The sequence below is a fragment of the Corylus avellana genome, chromosome 9, assembly GCF_965113065.1.
Source record: "Corylus avellana chromosome 9, dhCorAvel1.hap1.2, whole genome shotgun sequence".
NCBI lineage: Eukaryota > Viridiplantae > Streptophyta > Magnoliopsida > Fagales > Betulaceae > Corylus > Corylus avellana.
In genome coordinates, this window is record NC_142498.1 from 20,192,500 (window position 1) to 20,220,426 (window position 27,927).

The following is a 27,927-nucleotide window of genomic DNA, read 5'->3' on the forward strand; positions in this document are numbered from 1 at the left end:
AAACAAATCAAATTAGTAAACTAACGATGCCTACCTCCCCCACACCCCTACCTCACCTAAATTAAAACAAAGAGACAAGATAAAAATAAATAAAAAATTGCTGGGAGCGTTGTACTACAACCATGGAATAGCAGAAAAGGCATATTACACAGGAGTATAAATTATCAATTACTACCACGGAAAATTGTCCCACGGCTGTGCAATCGTCTGTTAACTCATAATCAAGTAAATGTAAATGCAACTAATCAAATCGAGTATCTTTTATGTATTCAAATAAAACATCTGGAGGTAAAAGGAAGTACGGCATTCTCAATATTTTATGGAGTCTTCCTTTATAAAATTAAGTGAAAGAACCACGAAATATCTGTACAGAACTCGATAGTCCCAATTATGATGATTCTCCGAGGATTACAGCCATAAAATATCGCAATGGAAAAGAACCAAACCGTATACCCCATGACATAGAAGTTCACATCTCCGTGAAATTATAATATAGGTGAGTGCATCAATTAAGGTAAAGTTTAAATTTAAGTTCAAACCATAAAAGGAATGATCAGTATTCAGGCAAGTTAAAAGCTAACTATACCATCCACCATACACAAAACCAAGAAGATGTCAAAGATAAAGAGAGAAACAGTCGTAAATTCTCACCTGACGGCTGAAGAGCGATCTGCTTCGAAACGAAATCTGCTTGTGATCTGCCAATTAATATCTGAAAATACTCAAAAACGAAATAAATAAACGTAATACTCTCAAGGAAAATTTGTCATTGAGTTTTGCAGAGCGGTACTGGAACATGTTTCGGTGCTCCATTTGGCCGCTAGAAATGTAAAGAATATAGAAAGAAAATAGGGCTACCAGCGTGCCTGTGATAAGATTCGTAGGGTTTTATTTGCCGTTAGTATCCCGTGGTTTCTCGGCAGCCAAACGGATCCTAAAAGGAAACCGTCTCAAGGTCATCATGCAGAAACGCGAAAAGTTATAGCAAAATTGAGATCTAGTAAAACCTTCCAGAAACAAAAGTACGACGAGCGAAGCCTCATTAAGCGAAAACATACGCTGGAAAGAGCAGCGATGCAAACCCTAGGTCAAGAAAATCGCCATCTCTCAGGCCGAAATATATGAGAGTAGCTGAGGAGAGGAAGAAGAAACGAAACGCGGAAAGGGAATAGTGGATCCACTTGGTGAGGAAAGGCGGTGAAATTGTAGCTGAGAGCGAGCTGAGAAAGAGACATGAATATATGAGAGTGGGAGATGAAAGCGATTACATCGAACACTTTTATCATTTTTATGAGCGAAAGGAGGTTAAATAGCTGGGGAGTGGGGATGCCCCCACTATATCTGAACACTTTTTTCTTCTTTTCTGTTCTTTTTTTTCTTTGTTCTTTTTTCTTTTTTACTTTGATTCCTTTTTTTTTTTTTCTTTTTTTTTTTTTAATTTAAGGTGGTTCTAATTCTCCTTGTGTTTTTTTATGTTTGGGGAGTAGGGACAGCTGCTGCTTCATCGTAGCAAACATGTTGTTAATAAATTATTGATTTTGGTTTTTAGTCGGCTTCATAAGTCTTAAGCAGATGATTGCTGACATATTGGTTTTGAGTCGGCTTAATCATTTTTTTCTTTTTGTATTTTAAGGAATTTAACCCTTCTTTTTTTTTTAGAGTCATTTAATCAATGTGCCTATCAAGAGATTTGTTTCTCTTTGGCGATAGTTATTTTCTTTTTTTTTTTCATAACTTAATAAATTGTTTAAAAAATTATATATTGGTCATTAATTATATATAGCAATTTTCACTTCTTTATAACTATACGTACCTTTTTTGGAATATGAAGTTGAATTTTTAATCTCTTGTTTTTATAAATATATTTTTTCTGCTCAATACAAACGAAAATGGGCTATAGGAAGGGGTCTTTGTTACTAAAATGAGATGCGAATAAAGGATATAGGAAGAAATAATAAAACTTCTAAATAATTTGTGAAAAGCAGCCCATTTGACTACATTGTGTGCTTTATTAATTGCACATTTGCTCATTTTAGAGAAAGTAAAACTTGAGAAGTGATTGAGTTGCTCGTAGATATTCAAAATAATTGGGGCAATATGTCAATATGAGATAAGAGAAGGGTTATTGATGGACAAAACGACCGCTAAATAATCCTCTTCTATGTGGATTGAACCAAGCTCTCAAATAGTTGTTGACTTCATTCCAATAAGGGTTACTTGAGCTTCTCATATATTTGCTTCCTTTGAAGAAATTTATAAACCTAACTCATCTCATAAAACCGATTCAATAAGAAATGGTTGTCCATTCTTTATAAACATGCTTAATATCTTGTTCACAGGCAATGTAAGATTATTCTTCAACACCCTCCCTCAAGTGCAGGCCAGTATTTTTTCTAGTCCTTGTCACATGGTAAGTAGTGTGGGCCTAATTTATCGTGTGGTATGCTCTGATACCATGAAGAAATTCATGGGCTTAGTTCATCTCATAAAACTGATTAAATAAGAGAGGGTTGCACATTCCTTATAAACATACCTAAAATCTTGTCCACAGTCAATGTGGGATCATTGCTCAACAAATGCATTCTCATCTGACTCTTTATTTTTATGAAATCTCTAGTTTGGTGAGCTAAAATGTTTAAATATTTCATTTTGGCTCTCCATTTGACTCCCCAATTTGGTGAAGAATTTGAGAAGCTTGAACAATGCTCAACAAATTTTGGGAGCACTATTTACTCACCATATATGTTCTTCCCGCTAGCCAAGCCCTCTAACATGCTTTGCCATTGCCTTCCACTATATGCTCTGCTCATCGCTATCTTCCTCCAACAACTTCAACGGCCCCCCATACACTGATGTGTGGATTACACGCTCTGTCACTGCTGCTCCATTATCACTATCACCCTCCGTTCGGTTTCATTTTTGTTAGGGTTTCTTTTTGTATTATTCTTATTATCTTTGTCTTTTGTGTTTGTTTTTGCTATTTGTGGGTTTAAGTATCTGTGCTTAATGTGGGTTTATGTATTTGTGAAAATTTTTGCTTTTGGTGTTTGTAACTCCTTAACGACAGACTATGTTCCGATTTCGGCAATGCCTCTCCCTTCTCAACTATATCCCCATGGTTGTTGTTGTTATCTAATAGAAGCTCGAATAGGGTCGAAGGGTTTTTAAGGGTTATGCTCCTCTCTGTGTTCTATTCATTGAAAATTTGAGTAATGCTCCTCTCTGCGTTCCCTTCATTGAAAATTTGGATAGGGTTTAAGGATCTTGCAAGGGTCATATCTCTGTCTGTCTTCTATTTTTGGTGTCTATAACGCTTTATGTGATCCCTTTCTTAGATTTTGTTTAAGATATAGAGCATCAAGTCATTTATGTTTCATTTGGAATCATTTTCAACACTTTGTTTTTTTTTGTTGTTTTTGTTCATTTGAGTTTGCTATGGGGAAGTCTACCACTCTTTAAATTTTTCTTTCTTTGTAATTTTTTTTTTTTTAAAAAAATGATGTATTTTTTTTCAAAAAAAAAAAAAGAGATATGCTAAGCAACTCTTTCATGCGCCACGGCTATACCTGCGCCGACTCGAAATAGTGTGGCTGACGCGGTTGGCGAACGAACAACGATACGCGAGAAAGAGATATGCTATGACGCATTCTCTAAACCTTCTACTCACCATCTCTGCCTGCGTGGCATGACACGTCTTAATTTTTTTTTTTTTTTAAAAGCAAAAATCAATTGCTCACATATTCAGCTGGAGAAAAATTTAAAGTCTCTCCCCTCACCCTTTCTCTCTCTCTCTCTCTCCGGCAACCGACACTCTCTCTCTCCCTGTCTCCGGCAACCCCACGCTCTCTCTCTCTCTCTTTTCGGCCGAAACCCACGACGCTCTCTCTCTGTCTCCAGCCGAACCCCACTCTCTCTCTCTCAGTCTACGGCCGAACCCACGCTCTCTCTCTCCGGCCACTGCTCCGGCTCAGATGGCGGCAAACCCAGCTGCTCGTCGCCGGAGATGGGTTGCTTGACAGCATAGCGTGGGTTGCTCAACAAAATCACGTGGATGCTCGTCGCCGGAGATGGAGTTCTGTCCTGGTGGTCGACGTTGCTGCTCGTGGCTGGCTGTGCGTGAGTGGGGGAGAGGGAAGATGGAGATGGAGGGACAGATTTGGGGATTTCAATTTTGGATGAAATTGGATTTCCTGAAATGGGTTGTAGGCGAGCAGCTGGGTTTGCCGCCGTCTGAGTCGGAGGAGTGACCGGAGAGAGAGAGAGAGAGAGAGAGAGAGAGAGCGGGTTCGGCCAGAGAAAGAGAGAGAGAGCGTGGGGTTCGGCCTAACTCAAATCGTACATCAGTTACACAAAGCATTTAGATCAAAGGGCATGTAACCATTGTCCTTCGGCTTGATGAGAAACAGATATAAAGTGAATTTCTAGATCGATATAAAGTGAATTTCTAGATATAAAGTGAATTTCTAAATCACTTATAATATCTCATTACCTGAAATGTGAGCCGTTCCGTTCACGCCCAAACGCCAAAAATCCGAAATGCCCAAACGTCTGAGCCGGAGCAGTGGCCGGAGAGAGAGAGACAGAGAACGTGGATTCAGTCAGAGACAGATAGAGAGCGTTGTGGGTTTCGGCCGAAAAGAGAGAGAGAGAGAGAGAGAGAGAGAGAGTCGATTGACGGAGACAGAGAGAGAGAGCGTCAGTTGCCGGAGAGAGAAAGGGTGAGGGGAAACACTGCGTGAGGGTGAGGGTTCAAATTTGGGTCAAATTTGGAGCTAAATTTTTTTCCCCCGCCGGATATGTGAGCAATTCGATTTTGTTTTTTTTTTTAAAAAAAAAAAGACGTGTCATATGCCACGTAGAGACAGAGATGGTAAGTAGAATGATAGGAGAATGCATAGAAGCATTTCTCCGCGAGAAAAATCTGGTAAAATCTGCTGGGGTGCGTGTCGACCTCGTCAGTGACCACGTAAGATCCCCCATAGCCACCCAAAAAAATAGGTTTTTTAAGGTGGCTCAAATAACAAATGCAAAGTTGACACGTAGTCGATGACGTTTTTGTTGTTGGGCTCTTTTTTCTATTCGCATCCAGAGGCATCACTGAAAGAAAGTACCGGGCCAAAGAATAATATAAAGAAATTAATACATTGGAAAAAGTACAAAGGTAAGCTGTCCTACAGACCGGTTAATAGAAGCGTGTCGCACATTTGGACTTTGGTTCCTGAAGCACCCGATTTCTGTACGTCTAATAATTCTTACATTAAAATAATATAAAGGACGAAGATATTTGTTCTTCGCAAGGACACCTCACACCTGTAACCAAGATATTTTCCAAAGCGGCCAATCGAAAGCAAAACGCTTTAGCTCGTACCCGCCGTTCTTTTTATCTTTGGGGCTGGAGCCCTGTCAGCACTTTTTCTACAGACTACAGGAAAAAGTTTACAAGAACTCTTAAGGCATTACCCACCCTTTCTTTGGAAATGATTTGTTTTTTTTTTGAGCACCCCACATTATCATAAGCATCCTCGATTCAAAAATGCCTTGATCTTTATGCAAGTAGGTCTAAACAAAATATCAACGCTCACAAATCTTCCATTTTCTTCACCAAAAACACAAACCCACACTCCATATAAACACAATCAAACTTCAACCAAAACAAAACATCCTAGTCCAAAAATCCAAAAGACTTGTATATGTCGCATAATGTCTTCAAATAATAGTATCTCAATTAGTCGGGAACTACGCCTCATTAAGCGAAAATTACTAGTTCAAATTTTTCATATTTTTTCTTGTGTGGACATGTCAAAACAAAAAAAATAAAATTAATTGGCCATATAACTCTTATCGTTTGTGTCTGTTGCACTTCCATCATATAGTATAAGCTCTCTTCTCATTCCCAAATCAATGCATGTTATTGAACAAAATGTTTAAAGATTTTTGGCGGGAGTCTTTTTTTTTTTAAATATCACCCTCAAAATCTTGCCATTATATATGTCAACCCTATCTCTTGGTGAAGTAAGCATTAGGCTCATGTGGGTTAACAACAAAGCTCTCATTTCAAAACTAAGTTAGCAGATCCACACAAACCCCATATCTCTTTGGGCCAAGGCCTTACATGCCAAATATTTGAACAACACCTCTTTGCTTCATGCCTCACCCCTCCTAATGCCTCCTACGTTTGAAAAACATCATCCAGTTCCAAAAGACCATCAAACAGAGCCTTTGCTACCAGGCCAAAGCTCTATGGAATGACCTTCGGATACCAAACCTCCCTCCTCACTTCAAAACCTATTCCCCTAAACAACCACACGTCTCTAAACCAATCTCTTTTGGTAAACAAACAACTAGTCCCTTTTCTCTTACTGCCATTCTAAACAAACACTACCTTCTTCTCCTTCTTCTAATAAACTGATTTGGACATTTACAATATTTTCTCAAAATAAAATAACGTGTTAATTGAAATGGTTCATAATATTTTGGCACGAAATTGACATGCATGTAATTTATAGGACATAAATTTCTCCAAATTAGTTTGGAGAACATTTTCTTCAACGTACTCTAATAAGTGCCGAGTGTCATTTCTCACATGTTTTTCTTTAATATTCTTAACAATCATTTATTGTTATTCTAGTAATATAAGAACCAAAACATTAATTTTTAATAAACTAAAACATATTTGTTGATGATAGTTTTCCGATGAGTGATATTGTGGCACAATTCCTGTAGAGGGTTGTGATGTTCGAGGATTCACCAGGCTACAAAATAACAAAGAATATGATAAGAGTTGATGGTGGTGTGTCGATGAGGGATAGCTCTGATGCCTAAGTCAGTAGTATAGTAGGAGAGTGTGAAAGCTTAATAAGAGTTTAAGCAAGAGAGAATTGATTACCGAATAAATGAGGTGGAACTTCCCTTTTATAGGCGTTTGGCAACAAGTCCCTACTGGCATAGTAAGCCCCACACTTCCCGAGGATCCACGTGTGCCGTGTTGATGGAGTGGATCATGGGTGGAGGTGCAACCAAGTATTCCTTGGTGGACCGACTCTTGGTGGACCGATCTATTAATCGGTTGGGGCCAACTAAGTCTTGGTCTGGGCTTGGTTCTAGTGGTTGAGTCTCCAATCGAGTCTAAAGGACTATTGGGCTTTATGTGACCGATTCATGACCCAATAATATTGAATGACACTTGTCACTTATTATAATAGGTTGAATACATTTTTTTCAAATCAGTTTAAAGAAAATTTGTGTTATTTATAAAAAATGTTAAACATTTTAGTGACTTCATGCGGAAAGGACTGGTTTAACATATTTTCCAAAATTGGAGACCTAAAACAACTTTTTCTATAAGTCTCAACAGATAAATCAATGTTAATTATTATGATTTGCCACTATTTGACTTAAATTTCTCATTCACCAAATATCCAAGTCAAGGACATCTGATTTTTTTTTTTTTTTTTTGAAAAAAGAAGTCAATGACATCTCACACAACCTATAAAAAAAATACAATAAAATAAAAAATCTATAGAGAAGGGCCTCCTTCTTGGGCTTCCCCCCCATTTGGGCCTTGGAAAAATTATCAGTAGGCTTCGGCCTTCTCACAAGTCCCAATTTTCCCCTCTCCTATACACCCCCCGCGGATCCTGCAGAAACCAGAAAACGACACAAACCGGATAAGCAACCCGCCGGTACTGCCTTCCCTCATCCTCATAACCCCTCTTGCAGTAAGAGCTCTCTTTCTCTCACTCGCTCTCTCTCACAAAGCCCATTTGAAGACCTAATAGGACTTTGTCTATCCTCAAAACCCTCCATCGGGGAAAGTAAGTTCTTCATGTCTATTTTATTTTCTTTATCTCTTTGAAGCATGCTTTTTGGTTGTTTGTCTTTGGTTCTATACAAGTAGGTGAAAACTATGGATTTCATGGTGCACACAAAGCAAACCCCTGAAGGGTTTTGCTCATTTTCAGATTTTCATAGGGAGGGCACTAGAAGTGTTACTAGTTTTGGAGGTAGGGTTAGGGGTAGTTTCGGTTCCAGCTTTAGTTCAGTGAGAGTCCATATGGGCTGCAAAGCTCGCGTTTTTGTCCTCTCTGCTGATGGTATTCGGTGTAAAAAACCTGAGGGGCCCCGGAAACAAAGGAAGATTCGTGTGTTTGCTGTTTCCAAGGTCGAGAATTTTGGTTCAAATGGTAGATTGCAACATGGTGAACAAATCCCACCTGGGCATTTGAATGGCACAGAGTCCTCATCGACCACTTCACGCAGTTTTGAGGAATTTGAGGGTAATAATCATCTAAGAAAGTTGGTTAGAAATGGGGATTTAGAAGAAGGGTTTAAGCTTCTCCAGGACATGGTTTATCGGGGTGATATACCGGATATTATCGCTTGCACAAGTCTGATCCGTGGGTTTTGTAAGACAGGTAAAACTAGGAAGGCAACTCGGGTTATGGACATTCTGGAAGAGTCTGGAGCTGTTCCTGATGTTATAACTTACAATGTTTTGATTAGTGGGTATTGCAAGTCTGGGGAGATTGACAATGCCTTACGGGTCCTGGACCGAATGAGCATTGCTCCAGATGTTGTCACATATAATACGATTTTGCGTACTTTGTGTGATAGTGGGAAACTGAAGCAAGCAATGGAGGTTCTTGATTGGCAGTTGCAAAGGGAGTGTTATCCAGATGTGATTACGTATACTATATTGATCGAAGCAACTTGTAAGGAAAGTGGGGTTGAGCAAGCAATGAAACTCCTAGATGAGATGAGGATTAAAGGATGCAAACCTGATGTGGTTACTTACAATGTTCTTATCAATGGGATTTGTAAGGAAGGGAGGTTGGACGAGGCAATCAAGTTTTTGAATAGCATGCCATCATACGGTTGCCAGCCCAATGTAATTACCCATAATATTATCTTGCGGAGCATGTGTAGCACCGGGAGGTGGATGGATGCTGAAAGACTGTTAGCTGAGATGCTTCGCAAAGGGTGTTCTCCTAGCGTCGTTACTTTCAACATTTTGATAAATTTCTTGTGCCGAAAGGGTTTACTCGGTCGAGCAATTGACATTTTAGAGAAGATGCCTGATCATGGTTGTACCCCTAATTCCTTGAGTTATAACCCCTTGCTTCATGGGTTTTGCCAAGAAAAGAAGATGGATAGAGCAATTGAGTATCTGGATGTAATGGTGTCTAGGGGCTGTTACCCTGATATTGTGACCTACAACACTTTGCTCACAGCATTATGCAAAGATGGGAAGGTTGATGTTGCAGTCGAGATACTTAATCAGCTAAGTAGCAAGGGTTGCTCTCCTGTTTTGATCACATATAACACAGTGATTGATGGACTTTCAAAAGTTGGGCAAACAGAACGTGCTATAGAACTTTTGGATGAGATGCGAGGAAAGGGTCTTAAACCTGATGTAATTACCTACTCTTCACTTGTAGGAGGGCTTAGTAGAGAAGGAAAGGTTGAGGAAGCAATCAAGTTTTTTAATGACTTAGAAAGATTGGGTGTCAGGCCCAACGCTATTACCTACAACTCTATCATGTGGGGACTCTGTAAGGCTCAGCAAACCAGTCGTGCAATTGATTTCTTGGCTTATATGGTGTCCAGAGGATGTAAACCTACTGAAGCTTCATACACCATTCTTATTGAAGGCATGGCTAATGAAGGTTTGGCTAAGGAGGCTTTGGAGCTACTGAATCAGTTGTGCTCCAGAGGAGTTGTGAAGAAAAGTTCAGCAGAACAAGTGGTAGTCAGGCTTTAGTCTGTAATGCATTTCATCTTTTGCTCTTGGATGTCTGGTCGCCGGGAACTTATGCCCTTGGATTTTGTTACCCTCTTAATGACTGCTTAAGACTCTGAAGTCCATTGTTTTGTAATTTATTTCGTTGGGAGAAGCAAAATCCAAGATCAATTTTGTTAGATAGTGTCATGTGATCTTGCCTTCACTCTATTTGCTCTATGGGTTATACTTTCTACCTCTCATGAACATTTATATATGTGTTCTCTGTTTTTCCACCTGAGTTATGCATACTTCTGAAAGTTGCATCGCCCTCTTAGTTGCTACTGATGCGCTAATAATCTCTTATACTCTAAGAATTTCTAACAATATTTGTTATTAAAATATTTCATTGGTTCCAACAGTGTTGCGATTTTATTTACTCGAGGAATCTTGTAGATTTTCCATTTCATTGCTCTTTGATTGGTTTACCTCAAGATACTCTGAATTGAAGGTTATACCCATGACATTTAAATGACTTGATATGTTTATTAGGATGATTATGTTGTAGCCACTCCTTGTATTGTGATTTATCTAATTAGGAATATCTTAGCTGTGTTCCCCTTCTCTTGTTAAAAGCTTTGTTTAATTAGTTTTGCCTGAAGATAGACTGAATCAGGTAATATTTGTAATAATGGATATTCAATGATCTGATAAGTGGGACCCTAGCTTTTGTTGCATATTATTGCACTTTTTCTTTTGGTCGTAAAAGTCATCCATGCGGGTACATAGTGCTTTATAAAGCAAAATACACACTTATTGAGGACCTTGCGTTCTTTGTTATGCAGATTTGAATACTTTCGCTTGCCTAACGAATGTAAATGAACAAAAAATATGAAGCTATCAGTTTTTCCTAGAGTCCACTCCTTGTTAAACGATCATGGTGATGATATCCTATATTATAATATTGTAATGCTCAAATTCTGATTAAGTGTCTCTATGTTTAGCTTTTGTAGTTTCAAATTAGAGACGACAATGTTTGCTAGCGATGTTAATTTGCATCCATGCTTAGTAGAGTTTATTAGCGTGCACATGAGAAAGTTAGTTTTATATTGGATTGATGAATTGGCTATGTAGAGTGGGTAGATTATAAAGGACTTCACGGGTGCAAAGTCCAACATTAGTCTTTTATTAGGTGATTTTAAGGAGTTTCAATTGCAACTTGATTAGTCATATTGGAGTGAGAGTGCATATGTGATTAGCACTTAATCTATGTCATTATAAATGATATTAGAACAATCTAGTAAGACCATGTGGTACTGAAGCACTTCATGACGTGGGCTTTGATGAGGACGTCAAAGATTTGAGTGGGAGAGCTTGTGACATTCAGAAAGTTAGTCACACATTGGGAAGGTGAATTGCCCACATAGAATGAGTGGATTATAAAGAAGTTTATGGGTGATAAGTCCCACATTAGTTCTTTACTAGGTGAAATTGAACTTTATAAGTGATTCTATAGAGCTCCAATTACAACTTGACTAGTCTTCTTTTAGTGATAATGTAGATATGGCTAGCACTTTTTCTGGGTTGTTATAAATGGTATAAGAGCAACCTAATAACACTATGTGGTGCTGAAGCACTACATGACGTGGGCCATCATGAGGACGTCAAAGATTTGAGTGTGGGAGATTATGACACCTTAGAAAGTTAGTCCTACATTGGGAAGATAAATTGCTCATAGTGATTGGGTGGATTATAAAAGTGCTTATAGGTGCTAATAGATTGCTTATAGTGATTGGGTGGATTATAAAGGTGCTTATGAGTGCTAAGTCTCACATTTGTTCCTTAGTAGGTGAGATTGAACTTAAGTGATTATAGGGAGCTCTAATCGCAACTTGATTAGTCATTCCAAAATGAACACAAATGTGGCTAGCGTTTTCCATGAGATTTGAGTGGGGGAGGTAGTAACACCACATAAAGTTAGTACATAGGCTTTATAAGTGATTTTAAAGAACTCTAATTGTAATTGGACTAGTTTTTGAGTTATAGCGCATATGTGGTCAGCTTTTTCATTAGATCGCTATAAATGGTATAAGAGCAACCATGTGGTGCTGGAGCACTATATGACATGACATTGACGAGGACGTCAGAGATTTGAGTGGAGGAGATTATGACACTCCAGAAAGCTAGTCCCACATTCAAAAGATAGATTGCTCACATTGAGTGTGTGGAATATAAAGGTGTCATTGGTATCAATCCCACATTGGTTTCTGACTAGGTGAAATTTGGCTTTATAAGTGATTATATGAAGCCCAATTTGCAACTTGACAAGTCTTTTTTGGAATGATAGAGCATATGTGACTAGTAATTTTTTTGGGATTTGAGTGGAGAAGATTGTGACTACAGATAGTTAGTTCCTGAGCCTTATAAGTAATTCTAGAGAGCTCAAATTGCAACTTCATTAATCGTTTTAGAGTGATAGTGCAAATATGGCTAACATTTTTCCTAAGTCGTTATTGATGGTATTATATCAACCTAATAACATCACGTGGTACTAAAGCACTACATGGCGTGGGCCTTGAAGAGGATGTTAGAGATTTGAGCGGGGGAGGTTGCGATACCCCAGAAAGTAAATTCCCTTTTAGAAAGATGAATTGCTCACATAGAATGAGTGGATTGTAAAGGAGTTCATGGGTGCTAAGTTTTACATTGGTTCCTTACTAAGTGAGATTAGTTTTATAAGTGGTTCTAAGGAGTTCCAATTGCAACTTGACTTATCCTTTTAGAGTGATAACGTAAATGTGATTGACACTTTCCTTGGGTCGTTATTATTAGTGTTTATTGAAGTTTGGTATAGCTTAATGACATGTGGTTAAGCTTTCAAAACAAGGTAATATTCACAAAATGATTTACAGTAGAGTTGTGTGAAATTAGCTACAAAAGCAACTTTGCCCAACTCCACACGTCCCATTTCCCGGTACTAATGAAGTTCTATGTTGAAATATAAGTTACATTAGCAACATGGGTTATTAGTCTTTATCAAAACTGTAAATGGTCGGCCACCACTCTCTTCCAATGAACTGCTAATGTTAATCCTGACTCCATTTGTTTAAGATCAGCTCATTCTAGTTACATTAACACGAGTTGTGTTCCTGTCAGCGGTACACCCGATTGGCTCCTTTTGACATGGGGGTTTTATATATTCACCGTATCTCCCTTTTTTTAATGTAAATATTGCAAAAGTACATACATTATGCTGTGTTCATGTTTGTTTCTTTGTGTTTTGTTTTGTTTATGGCGTGATAGTATGCTAATTCCGACATAACTACTGCTGCTTTAGAGTTTAAACTCGGTAGCAGCATGGTTTCTCGGCATGCTTGTTTTTTGGTAGGTTCTTGGTGTGCTTTATTGTCGAGTTCTTTGTTATAGATCACAAAGTAGGTAAATTATTGCAGGTCGGCATTGTTTATTGAGGGAGAATTAAAGTGCATGCTGTCGTGTTGATTTCACACTGAATGTTTAAGCTTTACATTGTTGCCTACTTTACCCTGCTCCTCCAGGTAGAATGATTTACAGCTGTGCATATTATGTGGTTGATCTCTGTCGCAAAAGGGTGTCTGGGATTAGATTTTCTTGTTACCTACATCAACTTGTATAATCTTATAAAAAAAGAGAATAAAAAGTTATCCATTGTTTTTTGAATGCATTAAGCCGTTCTTCCTCGAATCATTCGAGGGGGTTGGGTGTCATATGGCTGGTCGTTATCATTTGGGACCGAGATCCTTTACAATTGGAAATACATGTTATTACTTTTGTTCCTTTCTCTTTGAGCATGGACCAAGATCTCTTATAATTAAGAATACCTGTTATTACTTTTATTCCTATCTCTTTGAGCATGGGCCAAGATCCTTTACAATTAAAGATACCTATTATTATTTTTGTTCATTTCTCTTTAAGCATGGAGTTGTGAGAGCCTAAGAGGTGACCTCCTATCCGATTAGGAGGCTCACTCACCCGAGCATGTTGCTCGGACCCACCTACAATTTCTCCTGCCCCTCTTCTTTGTCCAAATCCAATAATTTGTAATAATTCGTTTTGTTTGCTTTTAACTTTGACTATAAGTCTATAACAAACAAACAAGCAGGGGTTCCCTCTCATACCCACCTACAATTTCTCATGCCCCTCTTCTTGGTAATTATAGATGATCCAATCCAATAATTTGTGTTGTTTGCTTTAACTTGGCTATAACAAATAAACAAACAAAAATGCTTTAGCCCATCAACCCAAAATGCTGCTCAAAAGTTTCTACCTGAGAGCGCAAGGAAGAGGCGACAGTGAGAGTTCCCTGGTCATCGCCAAGGATGAGCCATCGTGAGTCGTTTGGGTCTATGCGCGTTCTCAACCACACAGCTTCACTCAACAATTCAAACCATGTGTAAACTCAAGAGGATGATGATGCACGCGACGGATATTCTCCCTATAAACTTCCAATTCTTCGGCCACCAGCCAACACCATCAAACAAATACACATTTTTCTTGACCAAACCGAGCAAACTAATTGGAAAGAACTCTTAAATTCACCCCACAGTTTTAAATGATTAACCCATTTTTTCCTATCAACTTTTCAGTCATGCAGCAAGTGTAAAATAAATGTGATTACTCCAAAACTGCAGTAACAACGTACAATTTGGAATTAGATTTTAAATCGTGTTCTCTAGAATTAATTAGGTAAACATATTTTCATCCATTAATTTGGATAACAATGGGCGCGCAATAGCTACACATTTGTCCTGTGCCCAGTTGGTTTGTTCTGGTAGATGTAGACTGCTGTCCAATTGGTGCAGAGGTAGCCATACTCATGCGCGCGGAGATTCTCCTGTCAAACAAAAATCAACGAAAAACGATAAATCATTGCCTTGCCTTCACTCGCTTATATACAGTCCATTAATTAATCTTCTTTTTTGTGATTCACTGTCCTCCTTTTCTTTAAAAAGGAAAGACATTATTCCATTTGATCTCATCCCTCTGCCACACACTATAAATCCTTAACAAAAGAAAAGGGAGAGACAGGGAAAAAGCCCCACGTCCCCCTCTTGAACGATAATTCATTTCCAAGCTTGAAAGTTTCTTTTAGAAAAGCTATTATCCAAGTGATGGAGAAAAATAAGTGTCCAAGAAGCACGGTTAAAGAAGGGTTGCATTCATGCTGGGGATGTCTCAAGTTGAAGCTTCCATGGACTCAACAAAGAAGAGGTGTGGGTAAAGTTGGTGGCGGATATAGGTATGACCCTTTAAGTTATGCTCAGAATTTTGATGAAGGCTGGGATGGTGATGATGAGGAACTCTCCCAACGTGGGTTTTCCGCTAGATATGCTGCACCTTCTTCAAAATCCCAGGGAGATAAGTAACAATTTTCGTTGATATATAAATATATATATATATATATATATATATATATATATATATAGGGGGATTTTGGAACTTTTATAACTATCTTTCTGTACAGAGAATGAAAAAAGGCAATGCAGACATGCATGTTTGTGTTATTTAGTGGTGTCATTTTTAATATCATCATGTACAATTCATAGATTTTTCTTTGATATGAAATAAGAATTTGGCACTGAGATCCTTTATATTTTTTGGGTTTGTGCCAATCGTCCTCACAAAATCCGGGTTGTGAGATCAATTTTCTTTGGGATCTTTGTGGCATAAAGGTGAGCAGTTTGTTTATGTTCATTTTGTTCCTGCGCTTGCTGGCCGGTAATGGTAATACTAGAGCTTGATGTGAGCCATCTGGTCTGAAGCGACGTTTTACCAATATACTACTTTTGACTAGTTTTGTACCTGCGCAATTCGTGAGATTATTGTTGATTAGCTTTTATGTTGTCTATTAACCTGAGATGATAGAATATCCTGTCAGCATCTTCCACTCAAACAGGATATAAGAGATGAATCGTTTCATGGTCCATATTAAATTTCACAATATTTAACATTGTACATGTTACCTACCCTAACAATTCATTTGAAATGGCCTATTGGGAGTTGAATGACCACTTCATTAAATGCCCAAAGAGAAAATTTCTTACTTGGGACTTTAATTTTATTTTATACTATTTAGTTTCTTCGTGTATATGTATATATATATATATATATATGCATGCAATTAGCAATTGAAGGGAGGCCAATCGAAGCTCTGATAATATCTGAAGAAAATGAGAATAAAGTAACTGACTTTTTCCCTTCCCTCACTTTGAATAGAAAAAAAATAAAAAATGAAAGAGAATAAAGCAACTAACCTTATAAAGCCTCAAACAGGCCAAATTCAAGTTCCCCAAATAGTATGATGGTGTAATCCCAAATCCCAACTCATAAACTCATTGTCTTAAGAGCTCTCTGATCTTACAACTTTGACTTAATCTTGAGTGAGCTAATCTGGCATTTGAAACATGGACAGAAAGATTGAACAACCTTTAAAAAAAAAAAAAAAAAAAAAAAAAAAAAAAAAAATCAATAATTGGTTTATAATCTTCAATTTGTCACACCATAAGCAAGCAATGAATTGAGCTTTAGAAAGCTGTTGCGCGTTATCGCATGCTGCCATTTTCTTCTTGCTGCCTTCACCTTAATCAATTTGGCTCTTAACCAACTAAGGAAACCTTAATATTTACGAAGACCCTTTTACCTTGTAGAAGGAGAAGTACTAAGAGTCTAAGACCCAGGACAGCCATCAGCAAGTATTCCTTTGGCAGTAGGACACGTGGCCAGTTCACAGCGCTCACCACTATCAACACCCCACCAGGAAATGCTGATGTCGGCCATGGTAAGCGAGAAATACAGAAGCACCCCCATGAAAGCCAACCCAGCATCCAAGGCTGCTGAGAGAACATAATTGTACCGTTGCCACCACCTCTTTCTGTATTTGAAAATGAAGTAGTTGAATATAGTTCCAACCACAATCCAGCAGTTGAAGTTCACACTTGTAGCTGGCGGCATTGCTGCTGTAGCTCCGAGAAGCACTGGAAGGTTAATCAGTGAGATCCATTTCTGGTTGGGGAAAGCTTTCTGCAGCAGCCATACACAGAGAGGTCCCACGGCGCCTACAAGGAAGAACCAATTGAGCGCTGAATAGCTGCCGAGGGAGCCAAAAATTCGTTTTGGTCCGACCAAACCCCAGATGACGGATGCATCGAAGAAGACACGGTCGCCGGGACATTTCCAGGGACTGTTGGGAGGTAGTAATTCATCCTGGCAGATGTTCTCAACGGTGTTCAGCAGCCACCATGCCACTCCAAGATTGATTGTTCCAGCTATTATGGTTCCTATGCACTTTTGTGGAACAGCAAATTAAAAGGAAATTATATAGCAATTAAGGCGTTAGATAATGTTTTAAATTCAATTGAGTTTCTGGCCAGTTATTATTTTAGAAAATTGCTGACCTGCTGAAAAACTCATTTTGCGGAAGTGGGACAAGCCATACCTAGGTGTTGGGAAAGAGAAACACCAAAGGAGTCAAACAAAAGTAAATTAATATACATAATAGGATACCACTTCTAGCCCAAAAGCTTAAGCTAATGAGCTTGGATCCACTTAAGTATATTAACTACTCATTTTTTTTTTATATTTTTTCAATGTGGGACACAAACCTCATAAGTGCATGCACAACATAAAGAAATAGGAAAATGGAGAAATTATACTATTAGAGCTGAATAGGAGAGAATGGTTTTTAGGTGAGACCCACAAAGATACCCTATCCAAGCAATTGCTAACTGGAAGAGGACCCCATAGTGCTTAAGAACTCATTCATTTTCCGCTCATCGGCCGAAGTAAGACACAAGCCCAATTTTTTTAAACAAGACTCAGAAAAGTACTTCATCCAAACAATTGCTCATTGGATAGTGCATATATATGCCCATTTATGTGAATAAAGATGTCTTCCAATGGAGCACGTTTTGTATTGCTCTTTTAACTATTTTCTTCCAAGTAAAATGCGTGTTGCGGTCAGAGGATTTACCTGAGCAATGAACATTGATCTTGGTGGAATCTTCATGTAATGGCCTAACTTGAAATCACTTAGAAAGGAAACTGCCTGCGCCATGCTTATGTACCCATAGGTCTTGAAGCAGACATTGGCTATTGGCCTACCTGGCAACATGACACCCATGATGTATTCTGTGATGATGTTTAGCCCTGGTGACTGCCATTTGAAGAGCAATCAATCTAGTTATGAATCAAAATTACATAACTGATAGGAAAAAAAGAAAAAAAAAAAACTGCAACTTCTGCTCTATCGGCTTGCAATCATCCAGAAGAAAGGCTACCTGATTTGTTGTGGCTGTTATGATGCTGACTGGAAGAGTGAAAGTTAATGCAAGTCCTGCCGCAAAGATGAGCCCCCACCATGGCATTTGGATCTGATCGTTCATGAAAATGCATAATGCTAGAGAGAGAATCAACGACACCGCAAGCATCACATAGAACCACCAGTTGGGTATGTCCTTGTATTTCCTCATTAATCTTGTGTGAATATCTTCCTTCCCCCTATATGAAGCTCGGAATTGCATATATATGTCCCTGATGAAACAAACAGCCAAATGAAAGTCGTTCTGACACCATATTAAATCACTGTAATTGATTAGTTACCTCCCGTTAAACAGTGCCACATGAGTGAGGGTAGATATGATGGCGGCAAAGCCAATGCCATATGTGAGAGCAAAAAGTACACTCAGGTGAATGTGTCCCTGCCTTTCATATGCTGGAATGTCCAGCTGGAACTTGTCGTCCACGATGGTTGATACGTTGTATTTATGTCCTTGGGCATTGAATAAATGTGAGGAGAAGATTGGGAAATTTTTGGCATCGTACAGATTTACTCCCCAGTAGGATATTGGAACGAGCACATACAAGATTAGGAAATAGCCCGCAGCAACATTGACAACGGCAAAGAAGGGGCTGATAAGAGGGCTGCCAAGGTATGAGGCGATGACGGACCAGTCGAGGGAAAAGGACCCAAGACCGAGCCCACTCATGCCCGACCCAATCTGCTGGGCTGTCACGGACTTTGGGAAGGCCCAGCAGACCCATGAAATGGTTGACAAGGTGGGAAAAAGGTAGCCCGGGATTATGTACCAGGAGAAGCTGCATATCAGTGCAATCAGGAAGAACTTCCCCCGTGACATGCCGCGGTTGTCTTTGTCATGCAGAGCCCTGTAAGAAACAGCCAAACAGGGCGGTTGATGATCAGTCTTCATCTTTGTCTTCTTTGTTAAAATGCATGAAGGCAGTGCCAAAATAACCAATTATCTCAAAAGCAAATTATAAGGCTCTGTTTGCTTTAGTGTAAAATAATTTATGCAAGATTTGGTGCGAAGAAAGATAATATATAGTCTAATGAAAACATTTTCGGTTTAAGTACTAGAAAACTTTCTTTAATTTTTGTAAAATGGTTATCCTTTTTAAAACCGTAGATCATTTTTCGAGTTTGAGCTTCTCTTTTTCAAATTGCAGAACCACAACTGAAATTGCTGGCCATTTTTCACCGTTTCTCATTTTCGTATGAGCTAAATGCCAAAAAATGTATTCAGGAAAATCTTTATTTTTGAAAAGTGATTTCGTTGAATATATTTCCGACAAAAAATTTTTACATCAAAACAAACGAAACCTAAATGAGAGATAGAGTACAGTTATTATTGTGCAGTCTAATTATTACTGAAGAAAAATGACAAATTTAATGACTTAACTATTATTTAAGCAATAATCATGATGCTATAGTACCTTGAGTAATCCCGAGTACATGGACAAAAATTTGTTACAAACTAGTTTTTAGCTAATTTATATATATACAAACTCATCTAATAAAGTGACATGTGTCCCTTTACATGTGAAAAATTACACATTTTTTTTAATAACATGTACTTTTTATATGTTTTTTTAATAGTTATGGGACACGTGTCACTTTATTAGATGGGTTTGTAGCAAATTTCTATCCAGATCACACAAGGTCTATTTTTACCTTCCTCTAACATTATGTACACGATACACCATTAAATACAATAAAAATAAAATCTAAACTATAAAGTAGATCATATCTTCTCCATTTAGTTGAGATGAATGAAATGGTTAATTAGTTGGGATTAGATAATTTAATGTCCTAATTACTGTGTATGCTTGGTGTATGGCAGTGTAATTAATAACTGGAAAATTTGTAATAACTACAAATTTATTACTAACTGACTTAATTTAGAATAGTCGAAAGCTAGCGTTACGCCACAAATTTATTACTAAATGACGTCCCTATATATATAAACTGTTTCACATGCAAATTTGGCTCTTGAGAGTGGAAAAAGTAGGGTTAAAAAATTGACATTAATTAATTTCACAGTGATCAAAACTATGGAGTGCCTCAATCGGTTAAAAATCATCTTTTTAATTCAACGACACCGTTTTTCCTGATCAAAATTACCTGAACAACGAGACCTGAACCAGACTACTCGGCCACCACATGTGTGCAGGATCCACCACGTACTTTCTCAGTATCCCAGCCCACCCATATCCCAATACCTGCACGTCCAATTAATCCACCAAATGCAAATTAAAGATTAAGTTGATAAAGTAAATATATAGTGAATTTGATAATATAATTTTTTAAAAATTTATAAACAAAAAAAAAAAATTAACAATGTACGTAAAATTATTTTTTAAAAATTTATTGATAATCATAATCATACCTCACCTGTGTCGTGATGACAAGGATCCAACTAGCGAAGAAGGAGATTTTTCGATGATAAAAGGCCCTGATAATGTCCACGATGCTGATCGCATATGCGGCTCCGCTCCCAAACCCCGCGCCTGCATTGGCGAAGATGGAGATGAGCACGTGCTCCTTCATGTTGAAGGGTCCCGGGTTCAACGAGAAGTACTGTCTGTCCCCGAACCCGGGGATCCGAAACGTCGTCGTGGGAAGCGCCCTGGCCATGAACCGTCCGATGGGGAGGGTCCCGACCTGGACCGAGATCATGGAGATGACGAGCGGCTCGGTCCGGTACTGGAAGAAGGTGTTGAGGAAGGAGAGCAGCACGCACGAGACTAGGCCCAGGAACCAAGTCCGGAAGGTCCACACCGGGAGGCTTGGGTCGTCTTCGTTGGACACCGTGAGACGGACCTCCTCGACGGGAGACTCGTCGTCGCTGCTTGTGGCGGCGGTGCGCTCGGTTTCGAGTGCGGCGCCGGCCATGGCTAGTGAAAGTGGTTTTTTCTGTTTGAGTTGATAAGTGAAGAGTGGGAAGGTTCGTGGAGAGAAAATGGGTCTCAGAGTAATTAGTGGGAAATCTGTTACTCAAAGCCGTTACGTTTGTGGGTTTTACGTGTCACCTCAGTAATTAATCTTTCACTCTTATGTTTTTAGATTATTTTTTTTTTTGTTTGGCAGTAAAAATTATTGTTAAATTTTGAATGAATTGTCATCATATTGACTGGTGCCTTTTCAGCGTACATGACGCTATAATTATTTTTGACTATTTGAAAAGTTGGTTAAGATTGGTTAGTGTCACCTATAATATTTATTTTAGGAGCACTTTATTATTAATTTTTTTTTAGGACGGACAATTTTATGCTAAAATGACAAACTATATATAAGCTACTTAAATTTTAGGCGGCAAGAGGGAACTTTTGCGGCTTCCCGCCCCCCCTACTTTTGCGGCTTTCTCCCCCCCCCTCCCCCCTATGTTCCCTTGAATTGAAGTCGCGGAAATGGTCTTGCATATAGATAATTTTAAAATTGACACCTTAGAAAAAAAAAAAAAATGGAATAGATGAACTAGCTTTGTCCAATGGACCAAATATCCCACACATAAAACAAGCATGATTCATGAAATTAAGCAAAATGTATACCAAACAGAAGTAGATTTTTATAGAGACCTACTATAAAGATCCTCAATCCTTTACAATACAAGCACCTTCTGTTTCTTATAGACTTACATATATTAAATATGAGACTTAGAATATTGGGCAGCCGTCGACCGATATACCCTTGGCAGTGGGGCAAGATGCAAGTTCACAGTGCTCAATATCAATGTTAGGGTTGGAGCCCCACCAGTGCAAGTTTCTGTTCTCCATGCCAAATGAGAAGTAAATCAGAACAGCCATGAACGCCACTCCGGCATCCAAAGCTGCAGACAGGATATAATTATACCTCTGCCACCATTTCTTCCGATACCTGAAGATGAAAAAGTTAAAGAATGTTCCGACCAAAATCCAGGAAGTATAGTTCAACGTGGTTGCCGGCGGCATATAGCCTGTCGCTCCCAGAAGCACCGGTAGGTTGATGAGGGGAATCCAAGATTGTTTTGGGAATGCCTTGTGGAGGAGCCATACAGCACATGGCCCCAATAATCCCCCAAGAAAAAACCAGTTGAGGGCCGAGTAGTCTCCTTGAGAGCCAAATATGCGCTTGGGTCCAACCAAACCCCAGATAACAGACGCATCGAAGAAGACACGGGAGTGGGGACATGTCCATGGACTGTTTTCAGAGATGTTTGGTTGGCATATGTTTTCGACAGTGGTCAAAAGCCACCATGCCACGCTGAGATTGATTGTTCCTGCGATGATTGTTCCAAGGAACTAGAATGCAAATGAAATATTATGTAATATCACATAATTGGTTGATTTACTACAATTGTTACTATATATATAATGTGAAATCAGAAATAAAATATTATGGGTGAATTGTTCGAGTGTAGAGAATAGTGAAGATACCTGTACAAGGAACATTGATCTTGGAGGGATCTTCATGTAGTGGCCCAATTTGAAATCACCAAGAAATGAGATAGCCTGGCTCATGCTCATATACCCATATGTCTTGAAGCACACATTGGCTATTGGTCTACCTGGCAATATTATTCCCATTATGTACTCCGTGATCACATTGAGTCCTGGCGTCTGCACACAAGTGTTATTAGTGGACGATGATTTCTTTTTTTTTTTTTTGAACAAAGTATTTTTATATAATATAAAGCTGAGAAGTGATTTTTGGACTAATTGATAAAAAATTTCTTTAGGCTAGCTACAGTCACTTATTTTTAGAAAACATAAATAACATAACGTTAATTTCTTTTTTTTTTTAAAAAAAAAAAAAAAATTAGAAAAAAAAAGTAGTCGTGTAGTCACATTCTTTAGTGGAAGAGATGTATGATTACGCTGTTACCTCATACTAGGACAAAGGTGATTGCATGGTCACCCATAGCTAACTTATTTTGATGGCCGTGTAGCCAGTTTCACTTGAGATAAAGGTGGTTGTGCGGCCATCCCTAACCTATTGTGGTGGTCGCACAATCGCTATAACTTGGTCAGAGTGGTTGCATACGCCACCCAAACCCTCTGACTTAGCTATGATTTTCACTTAGGAGCCGATTAATAAAATAATATTACTTTATCTCATGCAACCAATTAATACAATATTATTTTTGTAAGTTGTCATGTACGTGCACAAATTAAGTGAAAAAAAATACATACTTAAATGTCAAAATCTGTTCTCTTATTAAGCAAAAACAATATTTATTTTATTCTTGGTGAGGATATATATATATATATATATATATATATATATATAGATTACGAAAAGCTTGAAGATTACCTGATTGGTGGTAGCAGTTATGATGCTGATGGGAAGGGTGAAGGCGAAGGCAAGAGCAGCTGCGAAAAGAAGGCCCCACCATGGCATCTGGACCTCCTTTTTCAGGAAGATACAGAGTGCAAGGGAGACAGCGATAGTCACAATTAGAAGCAAATAAAACCACCATGAAGGTATGTCCTTGTAGTTCTTCTTCATTAGTCTTGTATGAATATCCTCCTTTCCTTTTGAAGATGCTCGATATCGATCATAAATCTCCCTGTACCATTATGCTAAATCATTATTTATCTTAAACAATTAAATTTAATAACAAAATGAAGAAAACATTAATTACCTTCCATTGAACAAAGCCACGTGAGAAAGTGTGGCTGCAATGGTCGCAAAGCCAAAGCCGTAGGCAAGAGCAAAGAAAATGCTCAAATGGACATTCCCTTGCTGCTTATACTGTGCACGATCTAACTCAAAGTTGTCATTGACGATCAATGAAATATTGTATTCCTTGCCTTGAGCGGTAAACAAGTCGGCGGAATAAATGGGAAATGTTTTAGCACTGTAAATGTTCAACCCCCAGTAGGAAATGGGAACTACAACGTAGACTATCAATGTATACCCTACGAAGACATTAGCAATTGCAAAGAAGGGGCATATTAGAGGGCTGAATAGGAACGAGGCCACTGTTGTCCAATCCAAGGTCAAGGCCCCAATCCCAAGCCCCTTAAAACCCGACCCGATTTGGTGGGCTGTCACTGAATTGGGAAAGGCCCAGCAGACCCACGAGATGCTTTGTAGGGTTTGAAATAGGTACCCGGGAAAAAATTCCCAGCAAAAACTACAAACTAAGGCGATTACAAAGAATTTCACTCGTGTCATTCGGCGTTTCTTTCCTTCCTCTTCTTCTTCTTTTTCATGCAATGCCCTACAATGTCAGTCAATATAAAATTAGTTTATAATAATAATAATAAAATTAGATTTTCAGCAATTTAAGCAATAATTATAAGAGAGCTCTCATATATATGAGAGTCGTATGCATATATAGGTAAGTGGCTAGGCAGTCCAATACTTATTTGGGTAGGTGAGTCTCATGTAAACTCTCTCACAATTGCTTTCTAAATTATTGGAGAGATGATCTAAATCCATTAGCATTTGGGCCATGGCTAGCTTAGCCTAGCTGTATACTAGCTTAGGGATTGAGATCGGGTGCAATCAATTGAGGTAGGTTGGCTTTGCATCTCTCTTTTTGTGATTGCATGTATTACATGTAATTCAGACAGTTAATTGCAATCAAGTTCCCCATATGAAAACATGAAATTCACAATCATGAGAACTAGCTCATAACTAGTGCTATGCACATGATTCTTCATTATAATTTAATTTTTTTTTTCCTATTCAAATAAACGAAAGGAAAAATTTAATTTCAAAACTTAAGTGCAGCATCTCCATCGTATTTTTTATTATAGCTTGTTTAGGTTAAAAATAAACCTATCATGACTCCTTAAATAAAAAGACGCACTTAATGAAATAAACCTATCAACTCGTTATCTCTTCCTCCTTCAAGAGAGACGTGGAGAGAGAGAAACATGGTAAACTATAATTATCCTACATTAAATTTTGTCACTTAATAAAAAATATATAAGGAAACATTTTAAAATAAAATATTAGAATAATAAAAGAGAGATGTGAAGAGAGAGGCCATAATGATCTTACATTAAATTTGATCGCTTAATTAATCAAATTCGTATAAAAAAAATGTTTGAAATAAAATTTAGGAATAATGAAAAATCCGCTCTTTATCGGACGTATATAAGGGCTGAGCAACCTAAACAAAAGTTCTTAGACTATTAAACTAGTTCAAAAAAGAAAAAAATAATACCAAGACCAAGAAAATTGGCCGAGACAATAAGACTTGGTGTGGCAGATGGCACAACCAAATATCTTTATCAAACATATTAATGGTGCAAAATTCCGCATGTGTGTCCATAATCATATAAAAAGCATACCGGAAGAGAGAGATTTGAACAAGAGTGCTAGGCCACCACATATGAGCCGGCTCCACCACATACTTTCTCAGCAGCCCAGCCCAGCCGTATCCCAACACCTACACACCACCACCATAAGCGCATGTTATGATCATGAACCGCCGGCGCCGGAGACCAACTCCGTTAATTTGAAACGTAGCAAAAGTGAGAAAAATGAAGAACCTTACCTGGGTAGTGCTGATAAGAAGCCAAGCAGAGTAGTAAGAGATTCTCCGGTGATAAAAAGCCTTTATAATGTCAACTATATAGACGGCGTAAGCCGGGCCATTTCCGAAAGCGCTTCCGGCATTAGCAAATATGGAGATGAGCACGTGCTCCTTCATGTTGAATGGGCCCGGGTTGAGCGAGAAGTGGCGTGACCCGAACCCCGGGATCCGAAACTTGGTTGTGGGGAGAATAGAGGCCATGAGGCGTCCGATTGGGAGGGTCGCCACCTGGACGGTGATCTGTGTGATGACGAGTGGCTCTCTTCTGTATGAGAAGAATTGGTTGAGGAAGGAGAGGAGGGCGCAGGACAGCACCCCCAGGAACCACATTCGGAATGTCCATACCGGCAGTGACGTGTCGTCGGTGGTCGGTACCGTCAGCCGGACTTGCTCTATTGGTGACTCCTCCTCTTCCTTCAGTAGTTCCTTGCTTTGTGCCGCCTCTGTTTCCAATGCTTCCATTTTGTGCTTCTATCTTTCAGTACGCGTGAGAGATAAATATGACAGGGTGAAGTAAAAGAGAACTATATATATATATATAGAGAGAGAGAGAGAGAGAAATTTGTTTGTTTATTGTGTGAGTTCCGATGGTAGTGCAAAGCTGTGTATTTAGTGTCGGAATATGACTATTAAGTGCAGCAGGCTAATTAAGGGCGATGACAACAAGGCTAGGAAGTGGGGGAAGCCTGCAGCTATTTAAATAATTTGGTCTCCTGGATACGGATCATCCTTCAATTAGGAAGAAGTTGGAGATTCTTTAATTATTAATTGTGGTTTTTTATTTTAAATTTAATGGCCTATAAAATTATTTAAACCTTAAAAAAACAAAGGCCAACATTTAATGTCTCAGTGATACAAAAACAACTGACATTTTATACACCATTAAATTTAAAATGAAGGGTCACGATTAATAATTGGAGAATTTCTAATTTCTCCCTAATTGGAGGAGATCTCCTCTTTGTTATCAATTTTTTAACCAGGGAAATGGACAGGCTTCCCTAATTAGAACCTAAGCTCTTGTTTTGTCCGGGTTATAACCCAATTAATTAATTAATTTAAAAAAAAATATTAATATAGTACATAAAACACGTAAACAATCACTAATTGGTTTCACGTGACACGCCAATACTTTTAAAATTGAGTTATCATGGCCCACAAGTTTATGTTTGTTGTAAAGTATTTAACCTAAAGTTTAATTGTTAATCGTAACCTTTCATTTTAAATTTAATAGTCTATAAAATCATTTAAATTTCGGAAAAATAAAATTCAGCATTTAATGCATCGATGATACAAAAGCAGCTAGTATTTTATACACCATTGAATTTAAAATGAAGGATCACGATTAACAATTGGAGAATCTCAAATTTCTCCTCAATTAGAAGGAATCTCCTCTTTGTTAACTAATGTTATCAATTTTTTAACCAGGGAAATGGATAGGCTTCCATTATCAAGAATCTAAGCTCTTGTTTTGTTCGGATTATAACCCAATTAATTAATTAATTTTTTTTAAAAATATTAATATAGTACATAAAACTCGTAATAATCATTAATTGGTTTGATGTGACATGCCAATACTTTTAAAATTGAGTTATCCCGGCCCACAAGTTTATGTTTATTAAAGTATTTAACCTAAAGTTTTAAATTTAATTGATTGGCAAGGTGAAAAATCAGTGTCTACAATACTATATATTTACGTTTTTTTTTTTTTTTTTTTGAGTGCTCAAATAAACATTTTTTCAGTCCTTTCAAATAAAATTAATTGGATATGTTTGGATTGATTTGAACTTGAGAGAATTTAAATTTTAAAAAGACTAGTGATTTAGTGAACACCGGCATGCATGAATAGTATGCACGCCGGTGTTCATATATTATTATTATTATTTTAATAATATTTATAATATACAAATACTGGTGTGCACATTCTTCATTCCCGCTTTGTTCACTAAAACACTACTCTTTCAAAAGATTCTAGATTCCAGAATTTTCCAAATGTAACCAGCTGGCATAAAGAAGTAGTTAAAGGCTTGCTACTTCCTACTTTACGTGAGTGATGGTGACTTGCATTGGAAAAAGGAAAAAAGTATATACAAGTGTTGTCACTATAAATTCCACACATTAAAGCCAATGGTGCATGTAGCCACAATACGTCTCAATCGTTTGTAATAACATCCCAAGACTACAATTTTCTCCTTTCATGGGAACAACGTGACGTGATTAGATAAGCCATCCTAAATGAGATGATGTTATTTATTTTATTTTATGGTTAAAATTTAAAGTTTATATATCTAGAGTAAACATACATAGTATTAATATTGGTACAATTTTTTTAAAATTTAAATAATATGA

The 27,927-nt window shown here is 38.0% G+C and overlaps 3 protein-coding genes across 3 annotated transcripts; 1 reads left to right on the forward strand and 2 right to left on the reverse strand.

Moving 5' to 3' along the window:
• The first annotated feature begins 7,654 nt into the window (after window positions 1–7,654).
• LOC132190250 (Pentatricopeptide repeat (PPR-like) superfamily protein) lies at window positions 7,655–10,019 on the forward strand. Its single transcript, XM_059605183.2, has one exon. It carries the CDS (start codon window positions 7,907–7,909, stop codon window positions 9,758–9,760), a length of 1,854 nt encoding a protein of 617 aa, XP_059461166.2. The 5' UTR covers window positions 7,655–7,906; the 3' UTR covers window positions 9,761–10,019.
• A 6,404-nt stretch (window positions 10,020–16,423) lies between these two features.
• On the reverse strand, window positions 16,424–20,962 carry LOC132190224 (oligopeptide transporter 2-like). Its single transcript, XM_059605145.2, has 6 exons — window positions 20,445–20,962; window positions 20,175–20,272; window positions 18,356–18,919; window positions 18,034–18,286; window positions 17,727–17,909; window positions 16,424–17,041 (listed from the first exon to the last, which is right to left on the reverse strand). The coding sequence occupies exons 1-6, from the start codon at window positions 20,943–20,945 to the stop codon at window positions 16,424–16,426; spliced, it is 2,217 nt and encodes a 738-aa protein (XP_059461128.2). The 5' UTR covers window positions 20,946–20,962.
• A 599-nt stretch (window positions 20,963–21,561) lies between these two features.
• Window positions 21,562–26,046, reverse strand: LOC132189793 (oligopeptide transporter 4). The gene is made up of 6 exons (XM_059604585.2): window positions 25,543–26,046; window positions 25,337–25,434; window positions 23,674–24,255; window positions 23,343–23,598; window positions 22,466–22,648; window positions 21,562–22,330 (listed from the first exon to the last, which is right to left on the reverse strand). The coding sequence occupies exons 1-6, from the start codon at window positions 26,041–26,043 to the stop codon at window positions 21,707–21,709; spliced, it is 2,244 nt and encodes a 747-aa protein (XP_059460568.2). The 5' UTR covers window positions 26,044–26,046; the 3' UTR covers window positions 21,562–21,706.
• Window positions 26,047–27,927: the final 1,881 nt, after the last annotated feature.